At 49.3% G+C, this 12,368-nt stretch overlaps 1 protein-coding gene across 3 annotated transcripts in view; it reads left to right on the forward strand.

Annotated features, from left to right (window-relative positions):
• Positions 1-12,368, forward strand: part of PPFIBP2 (PPFIB scaffold protein 2) — a 112,699-nt gene that overhangs the window by 94,341 nt on the left and 5,990 nt on the right. For all 3 annotated transcript variants that reach the window (XM_016213961.2, XM_016213962.2, XM_016213963.2), the window contains 12 exons: positions 143-246; positions 1,936-2,003; positions 3,571-3,628; positions 4,590-4,631; positions 5,035-5,173; positions 6,753-6,894; positions 7,568-7,696; positions 9,153-9,303; positions 9,587-9,698; positions 9,927-10,015; positions 10,548-10,670; positions 11,866-11,991. In XM_016213961.2, coding sequence (XP_016069447.2) covers positions 143-246; positions 1,936-2,003; positions 3,571-3,628; positions 4,590-4,631; positions 5,035-5,173; positions 6,753-6,894; positions 7,568-7,696; positions 9,153-9,303; positions 9,587-9,698; positions 9,927-10,015; positions 10,548-10,670; positions 11,866-11,991 — 1,283 coding nt within the window. The remainder of the gene's footprint in view (positions 1-142; positions 247-1,935; positions 2,004-3,570; positions 3,629-4,589; positions 4,632-5,034; positions 5,174-6,752; positions 6,895-7,567; positions 7,697-9,152; positions 9,304-9,586; positions 9,699-9,926; positions 10,016-10,547; positions 10,671-11,865; positions 11,992-12,368) is intronic.

Below are 12,368 nucleotides of genomic sequence, written 5' to 3' on the forward strand. Positions count from 1 at the left end.
AAATCACACTCTCAGTGCCCCTGTGTATATTTCTTAGTCTTTCTCCATGATGGAAAAAAAATGTTAGAATTTTGTGGTACAGTTATAGATTTCTAAACAAAGGACACTATAGTGATCATCTTTTCTACATTAATGCTTCTAGGACCTTTGGAAAGAAATCTCTCAATCAATGAGGAAGAGCTGGAGGGGAGTTTCAGGAAGTGGAACACTACAAATAAAGGCCCCGAAGAGTTACTTAAACAAGAGGTGCTGTGTTGCCATCCGTGATGTGGGTGGCTCACTTCCCAGGTTTCAGCGGGCCCTGGGAGCTTACCCTGAGCACAGGGAGGATCTAGTCGGGTACCTGTCAGGTATAAATCTTGACAGGTGAAAATTTAAGTCAGTGGAGTGGCCCAGAAGCCTTAGGGAGAGCCCTGAGGGCAGTAAGGGGCTCAGACCCAGACCTGTGCTCCACTTGGGGGGACAGCATAGTGGATACTGGACTTTCAAGGGAAGGAATTTTTTTTTAAATCTTGTTTCTTGTTTCTTTTTGTCTTTCCTTTCTGGAGTGTAAGCATAGACCAAAGGTGCTGTTGCTTTTACTTGCCACTGTTTCTCCAGAGTCTGCAACAATGCGTGGTACCCAGTAGAAGTCAACAAGTATTTGTTGAATGAATGGGTGGGTCTCGCTCATTTAGAGGGATGGCTGCCAGTTTTGAAGTGCTGTGTTCCTACTTCACAGACGTCCCCTGTAGACCCTGAAACCAGCATATAGATTTTCTTTCTCTTCTTTTGCTTGTTTAAAATCTGGTCTTATTATATGAACCTCTGATACAAATAAGCAAACTCATAGACACAGATCTCAGGTAGAGAAGGAGCTTCAACCTAGTTTCTAAAAAGTTCAAGAAACTCCAGAACAGCCAAACTGAAGAGGATCTTAGCCGCCCAGCTCAACCCTTTAATTAAGGAAAGATGAAAAGTGTCACCCAGTGACCCAGTGTCCTAGTCAAAGCAAGCATTCCAGATTGCTGGCAAGAATAAGGCAGCAGTAATTGATATGCACTCAGCACCTCCGTGTGTCACTGTGATGCGCAGTGTATGGCTCACCTCGTTTACTCCTCAGCAAGTAGCAGCAGAACCCTGACTTGAAGCCAGGTTTATTTGACCAAAAAGCCCAGGCTTTAACAACTGTACTGTAAGCCAGGGCTCTTCCTATAGTAGACCAAAAAGATACTGAGCTCTAGAGGAAAGGGATGGTCTTCACAGCCAGTCTAATACTGAAGTCATGGGTCTGTGTCCTTATGCGCCACCATTAGCTCATGTCCGTGCTACCTGTGGAGCTCTTTCCTTTCTTGCCTCCTTGGTGAGTCCATTCTCACTTCTCAGGATTCGGCTCAAGTCGTCTTCCCTCTGAAGCCTTTCCAACCTTCCCACTCCCTCTCCTTTATCCCCATGCTATGATGTAGGGATTGGCGCCATGCTTGTCTGCCCCACACTGAGCACAGGGCTTGGCAGGTAGTAGATGTTGCTCACGTTTGTTGAGTTACTGTATCAATTGCATTGTTGCTCATTGCCAGCAACTCTGGCTAACCTAGGCCTAAAGGGAATGTTTTTGAAAGGGTGTGCAGTGGCTCACTGAATGAAAGGAAAGCTGAAGGACCAAGCTCAGAAAGGACAGGAGCAGCAAGAGCCCTTGGGACTCAAGTCTCAGAACTCTTGTCACGACTCTGCTGCTAGAATGTGAACTTTGGCCCTGGAAGAAGAGGCTGGTTGTTTATTTACACCCACCTCCTTGGTATCTTGAAAGAGCAAAGCACCAGAATTGATGTAGCCATCATGGGTGTATCCAGGGGCAGAAATGTAACTCCCCAAGAGAAGTCATCCAAAGAAGGGGAAAGGATGGTGGGTGGTCCCCATTGACTGTGTTCTATAGTGACTCTTCTCTTTCTGGTGCAGATGCCTCCAAGATGTAGCTCTCCTGTGGTGGGGCCACCTCCACTTCCACAGAAATCACTGGAAACCAGGTAGGCCCAAGCATTCCCCAGAGCTACTGTGCCCTCAGGCCCCTCGGGGCTCCTGACAGGGTGGGGACTGGCCATGCATGGTGAACATGACCACCATGTCCTGGGCACACCTGCCCTTCCACCATCAGGACAGCAATCCAGGTCCCGGCAGTGGTCACAGTGGAACCAAAACCATGGAGTAGTCATGAACTGTGCCTGTCACCCTTGGCCACAGAGGGGCTTCCCTTCTCATAGACTGAGGGTCTGGGTCACTGTCACTGAGAAAAGACCTGTTCAAAGGAGAGGTGGCTGCACCTCATCTGTGTCCTCCCGTGGCTCATCAGAGCTGAGGACATGCCATGAGGTGTGCCTGTCATTTTTGTCAGCCCTTCTGGAATGTCCTTCCTGCTCTCAGGGTGACTCTAACCCCGTGACAAGCCTTGCTATCTAGGGAAGGCCATTTCTCCTACAGGAAAGTTGGTCCAATTGCTTTGGCAAAGTTCCTCATAGCAATGAGCTTATAATGGGCTGGCCTGTGGGGTCGCTTGGCTGTCACCTGTCTGGTTCCCTCTAAAATGAGCCTATTTCTAGTTCCCTATGTCAGCTCTTTAGAACACGTTTCCAAGTAATGGAGATACAGAGCTACACTGCCAAAAGCAGGCCATCTGTCAGCCAAGGTATCTGGAGAAGATGGCCACAAATATGAAGGAAGCTTCTCCAGATTGGTGCTGAGTCTCCAGAGCCTGCACTCTAAGAACCCCACTTTCCAGAGAGCCATTTTCCCTGAGCCTTTTAGCCCCAGAGCAAAAGGTTGTGTCAAAGAGGGCAATTAGCCAGTCTTTAGTTTAGCAGAATAAGAAATTTCGTTTATGAGTTCACTCGGGAGGAAGTAACTCACACTGACCAGACTCACAAGAGACTAATGTACAAACTGATGCTGACTTATTCATGTGAACTGAGAAATATCACTGCCAAGGAGACTTATCACAAGGTGACCCTTGTGACCACAGGTGGCATTGCCTCTTTTTTATCCAATTGGTGCCATTCTCTGTAAAATAGCCCCTGAGAAAGCAAATTTTTCTGAGCAGACTGGTCAGCATACACAGAGCCAGAGCAGAGGGTTGGAAAATTCTAGCAGATAATGCTTTGGAGCTGGGGCTGGCTGATGTGCTTGTCTCCACTCTAAAATAATTCCTCTTCCTTGGATCACTCTTAGAGTGTCAGACAAGGCAGTATTGGCACCTATCCTTTCTTTAAGTCTGTAGACATTGATCTTTTATGACCACAAGACAGTCAGCTCATGTTGATACAACAGAATTGAGAGTATTCTAGCTTCTTGAGGAATGCCAGGACTTTTGATTTGCATTTAAGTGATGCTCTCATGCCCTTACCAATGTGGTGTCCCACCAGGCTATCCTGAGATGGGCCAGTTTCATCTTAAATGTAATGGTTATGATGAGAGGGTGGTTTTTCCTGACCTTGACCCTAAGCCCAAGATGGACTACTGGTTAAACTTTTGGAATGTCCTCTGTGTGAATGATACTATGTACCTCCTTCTCCAGGAACTCTTTCTTTTGTGTTTTTCCAGGGCTCAGAAAAAACTCTCCTGCAGTCTAGAAGACTTGAGAAGTGAACCTGTGGATAAGGTCAGCCCATCTGTCAGTCTCTCCATACGTTTCCTGAGTTACTTCCTTGTGCCCAGCACAGTGTTGGGACTCACAGGCGAGGTCCTGGTCCCCCACCTTGTAGAGGCTTTTATAAAGTTAATGGGGAGGCAGGAATTACACGAACAACTTGAGAAAACCAGTCAGGTGTGGCCCAAGGCATCCTAGAGGCCAGGTAAGCCAGGAAATGCTGCCTGCTGTTGATGAGGAAAGATACTGAGGTGGGCACAGGCAGGACCTAGGAAATGGGGAGCAGGAGGAGGTAAGGTCAGGACCATGAGGCATATCAAGCCTGAGAAGACCTAGAATACTGGCCCCGTGTCCCCAGGGCACTGGGAGTGCTGCGGAGATTCTGAATGAGGCAGTATGTGAATAAAGGAGATGACCCTAGAAATGGGCTACAAGATAATTTAGAAGATTGGAGAAAAAGCTTACATAAGAGTCTAGAAAGATGAGGAGGGCTTTGTGTCCCCTTATGAGAGTAGCCCTTGACCATGTGCATGATCCCTGTGCGGGAGGAGAGGGTCATAGGCTCTTGAGCGAGGACATCAGAGACCAAGGGGTCCTGCCCTGACAGAGCACCTCCACTGAGCCCCACTGCCCAGGATTCCTTGGTCTCCAGCAGTGCACTGGCCTCCCTGGCAATAGAGTAAAAAACCATAAAGGTGGAGGTGGCAGGAGCCACGGGCCCATTCAGTAGCTTTGCTCCCATGGTCATGTGCCTCCCGCTCCTCCTGGTCAGACTACTGGCAGCTGCCCAGGACATCTGTCTGTGGAGTTAAACAGTGATCTGTTTCCTGCCATGGATGGTGATTATCTGACATAAGGATAGGGAGGGAGGGGGGGATGTGCCTTGCAGATTCAAGCTGGTCCTGAGCTGTTGTTTGTGACTAACACAGGTCTCTTGTCCTCTACATAACTGAAATCCTCCTTGTCATTCCAGAGTGTCAATGGGAACAAACTCTCCCACATGGGAGAACCCAAGGTACGTTAAATGCACCTCCCTGTCACCTATATGTGGTTGTGTTGCTTGCTGGAGTGTTTTCGTTTAGCACGTTATAGCTTTTGTAACCTTAAAGTATCTTAACTCTAAGGGGTAAGAGGATAAGAGAAAAGATGCCTCCACTTCTTAGAGTCAGCTGCAGTCAGCCCTGAGTTTGGGCTTTCCTCCATCCCGCCTCACTGTGTGGCCTTGGGCAAGTTTCATCCTTTCTCAGAACGCGGGTCCCCTTCCTGGCCTGGACCAAATGCTCTCCGAGGGGTCTTTAAGTCAGCCTGAGTAAAAATGATGCTTGGAGACCAGGGAGTTGTTCCTGCAGCCAGAGGTTCCCTCCCTGGGTTTGAGCCTGAGGCTGCCAGCTAATTCAATACCTCTCTCCTTCCAACAGGATGGCCCTTTCCTGGCGGAGCACAAATACCCCACATTACCTGGGAAGCTTTCAGGAGTCGTGCCCAACGGAGATGCTGCCAAATCTACTCCCATCGCCTCCCAGCCTGACCCCGCAGGAAACAGCCTGCTGAGGCTGAGTGAGTGTCCAGGCCTCTGAGCTGGTGGCCCCTGGAGCAGTGGCCTTGGCACTTCTGATTAGTGCACAAGATCCTGTGCCCACCACTGCAGCCCACACTTGGAGAATGATGGGGGGGAGGTAAATGGGACAAGTCAGACCACTTCCAGAGACCATGGCTCCCTGTCTGGGCATGATGTTTCCTTCAGTAAACACTTTAGAGCCCAGAAAACCAGGCTGTGTACCCACCCTTTCTTTCCAGCTGCAATTCCTCCCCCTTTGTCTATCCTCTTCTTCCATTCCTCCTCTCTTGAGCCCCTTCCTGTCCTTCCCATCCCTCTCTCCCCGCCCTCCGAGACTCCCCACTCCACCCTCCCCCTCCCCGGCCCCCCTTTCCTGTCTCTGCCTTCCTCTCTACAGCCTGCCTGATTCCAGTAGGATGATATGGGCTCTTCCAAGGGAGAGCATTTCCTTAGAGAAGTGGAATCAGTGGCCAGTAGGCAAGGATGTCAGTGCACAGGTGTCCTTTTGGTGCTTAGGACCGGAAACCGTGGAGGTCTTGGCTGCTTTTCACACAGAAGAGGCATCTTTCCGCAGCAGCAGCAGATCAATGGGGCCCAGGAGGGAATGTCTAGTCCTGGCAGAGCTCTCCCTGCCCCTGACGCCTCAGCCCTGGCTGTTCCCTGTGCCAGCCCATGTGTTGGCTTCTGCCCTTGGCCAGTTCTGCCTTTGGCTTCAGGAACTCCAGATAAGCCCTTGAATGAGTATGTGCTGGTGACCCAGGCTTGGACTTGCAGCAGCTTTGAACATTCTAGTCTGAGGGAGCCCTGCCGCCTGCACAGGCTGTGTGGGGCCTGGTGTATTCAGCCCTGCCGCTCCCCCTCCTCCCCCGTGTGTGGACACCCCGCCTGCCAGGAAGTGGCTCCAGGAGCACTCGGTCCTCCCACATGAAACCCCCTCCCTGAGCTGCCCCTGTGACTGAGCTGTCACCATTCACCCCTTCCTTCCTCATGGGATTTTTTTTCTTTCTGTTTGGTTTTCTCTTTTGCTCGATGACTCTTCTTTCTTTCTTTGCTTCCCTGTAACCCTGGTGGGCTGGACGTGGGCCTCTCTTGTTTCTTCATGTGGCTTCTCTGCTTCTTGGTTGGCTGGAGACCGTGGCCGGAGTGTCAGTGCCCCCGTATTAGGTACTGTACCCTTCCAGGTGAGGTGGAGTGTGAGATGCCCCATTTCCCTGCCCTAACACCCCCTCCTGAGCACTCGGCCAGGCCCCCCTCCCACCTGCATTCTTCAGTCTCCCCTGGGAAAAAGGAAGCACGCTCCTTGTTGGAGTTACCTGCAAGTACTTGGACCCCAAACCTGAGAATCTGAAGACATGAGCTCACCCAGATTTGAAACCTTAAACTCATTAATTCCTCAGAGAGAAACCTGGAGTGTGCTCGAGCCCCCTACCGAGCTCTTGGTGTGAAGTTCTGCCCTGAAGGCAGAGCTGGGCAGACTCTTCCCAGCTCTCACTGAAGGACGGCCCAGGTGTGGGGGAGAAGTGTCTGAAGGCCATGTCCCTTCTTCTCATTCACACATCATCACACTTTCAATCTCAGGAGACACAGAAAGCGGTTGGGATGATACTACTGTGGCCAACGACTTCTCATCCACGTCATCTGGTACTGAGTCGGGTCCTCAGTCTCCCCTGACACCAGATGGTAAACGAAGCCCCAAAGGCATCAAGAAATTCTGGGGGAAGTAAGTCAGTGGTGATGATTGTAATTATATTGCTTGGGATTAATATTATTCTTGACTGGGCAGAGTCTACATAAACCTCTGTTCAATTAGATGTTGGAACAGCAGTGAATATAGAGTGGTCATGTTCAGAGACAGGAATCTGAATGACTTTTCTAGGGCCCAGAGAAAGAATTATGAAAGGCACCCCTTAAACACAGCCAGTTGCCTTACGTGCCATTCATTCTAGGCACCCACCCACTCCACACACCCTGAGCACATTCTCTGCAGCTCAGCCACATGAGCTTTGGGAGAGACACACATGTGAGACCAATTTCTTCCTTTCTAGGGGTCAGCCTGTGTCTTAAGACATCTTTGAAGATAGAAAACTGACTATCTGCTGGCCCAGCTGCCCCAGTCTGTGACATGGAGCAGAAACCAGGGCCTCCTGCCAGGCACCAACCTTCACTTTCCCTCCCGCAGGGAGTGGCATAAATCACAGGCAGAATTAGAGCTGAGGCTTGGGTCTAGCCAAGGAGCTGTCACAGATCATGATCCTTGACCTCTGGGGAGCCACTGAGAAGCAGTGCCATCAAGAGTCCTGGGTCTGGCTAGTGTGGCCCTGTGTAGGAGGGGGTTGCTGACGACACTGTTTGGGACTGTCCCTGACAGTCTTTGTGGGCGCCTCTCCACACAGAATCCGAAGAACTCAGTCAGGAAATTTCAACACCGATGCGCCGGGGATGGCAGAATTTCGGCGAGGTGGACTCCGGGCAACTGCAGGGCCAAGGCTCTCTAGGACAAGAGATCCCAAGGGTCAGAAAAGGTAAGGTTCCCTCCAGTCCATCTACAAAGAACTGTATGAAATCCTGGCCAGGGTGGAGTGGGGACAGAGGCTGGATGTCCCAGAGAGTCCAGAGGTGGAAGGTGGGGGCTCCTAGTGCAGAGCTTCCCAACCTCTCTCACTTGATGCAAGTGGACAACACCCATGCTTATAGGTACACGGAGGAGGAGGGAGAGCGTTTTCTTAGGAATTCCCTCACTTTAACAACTCAACTAGGCATTCAAAAAAAAAACTTTAACCAGCACATTAGGGGTATTTTCCTGAAAGGAATCTTTTGAAATATCTACTCTTCTAATATTCCAGAAATCCCCACTTATTTTTAAAAATGAATATAAAGCTTCTTTGTCAACTTCTTTCCTGTCACCCCTGAAAAAAGACTCTATGGGGATTTTAAGTGTGCCATTAATATTCACACTTGACATGAAAAATTGATGTCTCTAAGAAATGATGGCTTTGTAATGTCCAGTCATGCTGTCTAGAAACACGATCTAGCTCTTCATTTATTCATGTCTTTTTATATTGCTCAGTTGGATGTTACAGTTACCACCTACCCCCGCATCCTCACACACAGTGACACGGGATCCACGAGTTCTTTGTAAAGGCATCTCCCAGACATTTTATAATTTTGGTTGCTATGAGTGGAGTTTTTAAATTATTTTAACAAAAAAAGTTAGTGTCTATGCACTGATGGTATATGGAAAAATCGTTGATTTGTGTGTTATAAATACTATGTGGGTGTGTATTTTATAACTAGCCACCTTACTGGGGTCTCTGGGGTCTTCTAGGTGGACAGTCGTATCATCTGAAAGGGATGGCTTTCTTTTATTTTTACCTTTCTAATGGCTACACTTCTTATTTTTTATCTCTTCTTATACTGGCTGCAATTCTCAGGCCGGTATTATTAGTACTGATAAAAAGCATTGCTTTTTTATTGGCTTTAATGTGGATGCCCCTAGTGTCTCATTAATAAATAAGGTATTAGCTGTTGTTGATTGGAGTTTGTTTTTTGTTTTTGTTTTTTTATGTTAGAGAACTGACTCCTTTTCCTGATTTTCTGAGTGTTTTCCTAAAAGTGGTGTCGAACCCTGTGGAAAACAAGCTTCAGTGTGGCTCTTTGTCCTAACGGGACAAGACTCTGAGCCTGTGGCACGTGTGCACATGTGCGTGGATGCCGGCACATGCAAACAGCCTCACAAGGATTGTGTAACCGCCCCATGCTCTCAGCAGCTACAGATTTGCAGTTCAGACCAGCTGTTATCACAGAAAACTCTGGAGACCACCTCAGATGGGTGTGTTGTAGTGGAATTTTTTTCAACTAGATCCCACGGTGGGGATTGTTTGTTAAAACACAATTCCTCTCTTGTGAGGCTCAGTTATGTTCGGATGGAGCCTCAGTCCCCCCCCACTGACAGGCCCGTGCTGTTTTCCTGCTTCCCAGTGATGCCAATGCCCCCTTCGCCCAGTGGAGCACAGAGCGCGTGTGCGCGTGGCTGGAGGACTTCGGCCTGGCTCAGTATGTGATCTTTGCGAGGCAGTGGGTGACTTCTGGCCACACTTTACTAACTGCTACCCCTCAGGACATGGAAAAGGTAAGGGCTGGGCCCTGGGCCAGGAGATTCCCATCTTTCCTCAAACCAATGCCTGCAGAGGTCATGCCCCTGCTCCCCCCCCCCCTCACTCTTCCGCCCCCCACTCCACACACAGGACAGTGGACAGAGGAGGCCGAGACTTTCTCTGTCGTTGCAGATTGATCCCTTGACACTGCAGGGTTCCACTGCCATCCAGGTGGAACATCTCCATCCAGACATAGTATCCTCTAAGGGCCAAACTGCCTGCCGAAATTTAACATCTGTCTTCATCTTTCAATTTCAGGAGCTAGGAATTAAGCACCCTCTTCACAGGAAGAAGCTGGTTTTAGCAGTAAAATCCATCAACGCCAAGCAGGACGAGAAGTCTGCCCTTCTAGACCACATCTGGGTGACACGTAAGGACAGGCATATGTGTATTATGTTTCTGGCAGCTCTAGGAGGAGACAGTTTCCCTGTGAATGTGCACCTCAAAGACGCTGTCTCCCTGGGGAAGGGGATGGATTACTAAACCTATGGGGGATACAGCTGGAACTCCAAAGTGGTCATTTGCTGCCCTCTTCTTTGGCATCCGCATGTCCCATTCTTGGGAATCCTAACACGCCTGTTTCTTCACGTTTCCATAGGTTGGCTGGATGACATTGGCTTACCCCAGTACAAAGACCAATTTCATGAGTCCCGAGTTGATGGGCGCATGCTGCAGTACCTGACTGTGGTGAGGGTTTTTCCTTTCAGTATTTCAGTCGTCCCTGTGAGCACCCAGGTGTCCCTATGTAGCTATTTTTTAAAAAATATATGTTTTTGTTGATTTCAGAGAGATGAACGGAGAGGGAGAGAGAGAGAAACATCAATGATGAGAGAGTCATTGATCGGCTGCCTCCTGCACGCCCCCTGTTGGGGATCAAGTCTGCAGTGGCCATGTTCCCTGACTAGAATTGAACCGAGACCTCCTGGTTCATAGGTCGACCCTCAACCACTGAGCTCTGCAGGCCAGACTATGGTGGCTATTTTAAACTTGATTCCGCCACCTCCCTCACATTCTTAAAGTTTTAACATCATGCTGTTTGTCATGTAAGAGTTTCCAGGTAGCCAAGTACGAACCACGGTGCTGAGAAAAGCTGTTGGTGTGCCCATGTGCACCTGCTGAGATGTGGTTGGCTTGTCTATGTTTGGTCTGGGAAGGAACCTCAGGGGTCTTCTGTCACTTTGGAAACTCTGGTTCATCAACCCAAACTTTCCTCTTCCAGAATGATCTACTCTTCTTAAAAGTGACCAGCCAACTACATCATCTCAGCATCAAATGTGCCATCCATGTGCTGCACGTCAACAAGTTCAACCCCCACTGCCTGCACCGGCGGCCAGCCGATGAGGTGAGTACCTGTCTAGACAGCCCTGAGGCAGGACACCTGTAAGATTGGGTGCAAGGAAACGAGAGTAACAGTATCACGAAACGGCTGCATTTCGGACCACAGTCCTGGGGATCTTTCCTTCGCTACTGCTTTGTGGTGCCCTGGACACCCACGCCTGTACGCTGTGTCCCACAGGAGCCCCTAGGCCTCCAAGTTCTCACCTTCCCCTGTGGAGACACACTGTGGGCTAGAGGGCGGTCACAGCAAGTCTTTCAAAGCTGTCATAATAATTAAAGGAGATGAGGAAATGGTGCGGAGAGGGAGGGGAAAGACAAGCAGGAAAGATGGGTGTCAAAGGAGGCAGAGGAGAGGGGACGAGGGGCCCATAAGGAACCAGGCATTTGGAAGGGGTCTGCCTATTGGTAGATAGGAAATTAACTCACCCTCAGGCCCAGGTGCACAGGGAATCCTTGAGCAGGTTTTGCTAGAGAAGAAATCGTGTAGGCAAACACAGGGACCCAAATACTGCAGAGGTCCCTGGTAATGTTCCAGGAACCTCAGAGTTCCTGGTGGGCCCTGAAGCTAAAGGGTTGTGACTACACCCCGTCTCCCGTGTTCCTAGGAACTAAATCTAACTCTGCTGTAAGATGAGCTCCGCTTCCTGAGGGACTAAAGGCTCCTACCTCTTCCTTCCATCACCCAATTTTTCGTATTCAACAATATGTTTTCATGTCTCCTGTACATCAGGCACAGGCTGGGTATCTTGAAGACCCATTGCCACTTGAGGGCATGTAGGCACAAGTATTTTAATATGTGCTCTCCTAAAATATTTGGCCAGACCAGGGAGATTTTTTTTTTTGTCTATAAAACACTCAGCTCATAATTGACAGTCCTCTTAAAGTTGTGTTGAGTCACCAAATGAATGTGTGCCTTTTGGGACTATTGGTTCCAAAATTAACCAGAGAATTAGGGAGTAACAGGATTCTGGAATCAGATATCTCAGTGTAGAAAATACTGCAAGATTCCATGAGAGCTCTGTTTCTCGGAAACTGGAAATGCTCTCAGGCAGCCGCTCTTGCCGCCTGAGTTACCTAGGCATGGGACTTGCCTTCTGGCGAGGCATCTGGGTGCAGGCTTATTCCCAGGCGCTGCTCCACAGAGCACCGTGGTGCGGTCTGTTAGACCTAATCTCTTCATTTTTCCTCTCCCCTCACAGAGTAATCTTTCTCCTTCAGAAGTTGTGCAGTGGTCCAACCACAGAGTGATGGAGTGGTTGCGATCTGTGGACCTGGCGGAGTATGCACCCAACCTTCGCGGGAGTGGCGTCCATGGAGGTCTCATTGTGAGTGGCTCTTTGGACGAGCCCACCTGCCTCGGTGAAAACTGGGCTATTCAGAAACTGCTTTCTTAAGAGCTAGACATAAATCCTAGTAAAAATTATTGATATTACCTCTGAAATCCTTGTACAAGTTGAAGTCTCAAAGTGTTTTGATAATTTGTGGTTGAGAATTAATATACCCCCATAAAAACAAGACGGCCTCTGAAGGACTCCCCTGGCCGCAGACCAGAGGATTCCAGGGAAAGGGGCTGCGTGAGAATCAGCCCTCAGCTCCGTCTCCTCCTAGAGGAACATGGGGGCTGGGGAAGCGATTATCATCACTCAGATCCGTCAAGTGGTGAAGCCAGCGGGGGAAGGAGGAAGGGGTGGCTTGGATATCA

Source organism: Miniopterus natalensis, chromosome 11, assembly GCF_054644295.1.
Source record: "Miniopterus natalensis isolate mMinNat1 chromosome 11, mMinNat1.hap1, whole genome shotgun sequence".
NCBI lineage: Eukaryota > Metazoa > Chordata > Mammalia > Chiroptera > Miniopteridae > Miniopterus > Miniopterus natalensis.